At 51.8% G+C, this 1,974-nt stretch overlaps 1 protein-coding gene across 2 annotated transcripts in view; it reads right to left on the bottom strand.

Annotated features, from left to right (window-relative positions):
* srrt (serrate RNA effector molecule homolog (Arabidopsis)) overlaps nucleotides 1-1,561 on the bottom strand; it is a 7,802-nt gene extending 6,241 nt beyond the window's left edge. For both annotated transcript variants that reach the window (XM_027273324.1, XM_027273323.1), the window contains exons 1-2: nucleotides 1,439-1,561; nucleotides 1,054-1,172 (exon numbers count right to left, since the gene is read on the bottom strand). In XM_027273324.1, the coding sequence (XP_027129125.1) occupies nucleotides 1,054-1,172 (119 nt within the window). In that variant the 5' untranslated portion in view covers nucleotides 1,439-1,561. The remainder of the gene's footprint in view (nucleotides 1-1,053; nucleotides 1,173-1,438) is intronic.
* Nucleotides 1,562-1,974: the final 413 nt, after the last annotated feature.

The following is a 1,974-nucleotide window of genomic DNA, read 5'->3' as shown; positions in this document are numbered from 1 at the left end:
CTCTCCTTCTCTCTCTCCTTCTCTCCTTCCCACACACCTCTCCTTCTCTCAGTCCCACACACCTCTCCCTCTCTCAGTCCCACACACCTCTCCTTCTCTCCCACACGCCTCTCCTTCTCTCCTTCTCTCTCTCCTTCTCTCCTCCCCACACGCCTCTCCCTCTCTCAGTCCCACACACCTCTCCTTCTCTCCTCCCCACACACCTCTCCTTCTCTCCTCCCCACACACCTCTCCTTCTCTCCGCCCCGCACACCTCTCCTTCTCTCCGCCCCGCACACCTCTCCTTCTCTCCCACACACCTCTCCTTCTCTCCGCCCCACACACCTCTCCTTCTCTCCCTCCCACACTCCTCTCCTTCTCTCCCCCCGCACACCTCTCCTTCTCTCCTTCCCACACACACACTCTCCTTCTCTCCCGCACTCCTCTCCTTCTCTCCTTCCCACACACCTCTCCTTCCCACACGCCTCTCCTTCTCTCCGCCCCGCACACTTCTCCTTCTCTCCGCCCCGCACACTTCTCCTTCTCTCCGACCCGCACACCTCTCCTTCTCTCCCGCACACTTCTCCTTCTCTCCGCCCCGCACACCTCTCCTTCTCTCCCTCCCACACTCCTCTCCTTCTCTCCCCCCGCACACCTCTCCTTCTCTCCTTCCCACACACACACTCTCCTTCTCTCCCGCACTCCTCTCCTTCTCTCCTTCCCACACACCTCTCCTTCTCTCCGCCCCACACTCCTCTCCTTCTCTCCCTCCCACACACCTCTCCTTCTCTCCCGCACACCTCCCCTTCTCTCCTGCATATGTTTTGTTGGGGGTGTGTTGTGTTGTGTTGTGTTGTGTTGTGTTGTGTTGTGTTGTGTTGTGTCTGTGGGGGAAGGTGGGAGCTGATTTTTAGGGTTTTTTGTGGTTTTGACCTGAACTGATCATGTGAACTGTCCTGGTTTCTCTTTGGGATTGTTTAATAAAGGGACTAACCGAAAACCAAAAACCTCTCCTCCCCGCACACCTCCTCTCTCCTCCTCCTCCTCTCCCTTCTCCCCCCTCCTCCTCCTTACCGGTCGTTCCAGTCGTCTCTCCGCCGCTCCTCTCTCTCTCGTGACCGGTCGTAGTCGCTCCTCTCCCGCCTGAACTTGTCTCTCCTCCTGCGGTCGTACTCGTCATCGCTGTCTCCCATCTGAGACAGAGACAGAGACAGAGACAGAGACAGAGACACTGAGGACACTGTGTGTGTGTGTGTGTGTGTGTGTGTGTGTGTGTTAGCTTAGCTCATGTTAGCATGGCTGCTAGCTTTAGCTAACGTTAGTTTAGCGCCACTGTGACGTCACACAAACACTACGACACTTTGTACCGGAGCGAGCGGCCGGTTACCGTCAGGTTACCGTCAGGTTACCGTCCAGGTGACGTAAACAAACGTTAATAAACGTAAACAAACATAAATACCTCGAGGCTCGCGCAGCTGATCTCCACACGGCTTCCGCTCCTTTTTCTTCTTCGGGAGTTTTTTTTGTTGCAGCGTCAGACCAACAGCGCATCGACGCGTCACCGCCACCAACTGGTGAAAAGAGAGCATCGCAGCTTCACCATTTTTCCAGGTTACCAGGAGGCTTCAAGGTTTTCAAGGACCCTTACAAGGTCGAGACACAAACAGAGACCCCACATGTAGAATGTCAAGCCTTTTCTGTTTCTGTTATTTCCGCTCATGAACTGTTTACACAGTGAGTTAATCTACACGTGTTTATGATCGATGCATAACGGAATGATCATTTTTTTTGTAAATAGTTTGTTTCAAAAGTAGCTGATTATTGCATATTCATGCTTTCAGTTTCTCAGTATCATTTAAAAAAAAAATTTAAAAACCCCTCGGGGTCACGGACCCCTGGTTTTAGACCCCTGCTGTATATGATTTACAATATTTGTATGATTCATTATAATCATTTTTTTATTTGTTTACACTGAGGAAACATTTTAAAGACTTA

This window comes from Larimichthys crocea, chromosome XXII, assembly GCF_000972845.2.
Source record: "Larimichthys crocea isolate SSNF chromosome XXII, L_crocea_2.0, whole genome shotgun sequence".
Lineage (NCBI taxonomy): Eukaryota > Metazoa > Chordata > Actinopteri > Sciaenidae > Larimichthys > Larimichthys crocea.
This window is presented reverse-complemented; position numbering and strand designations above follow the sequence as displayed.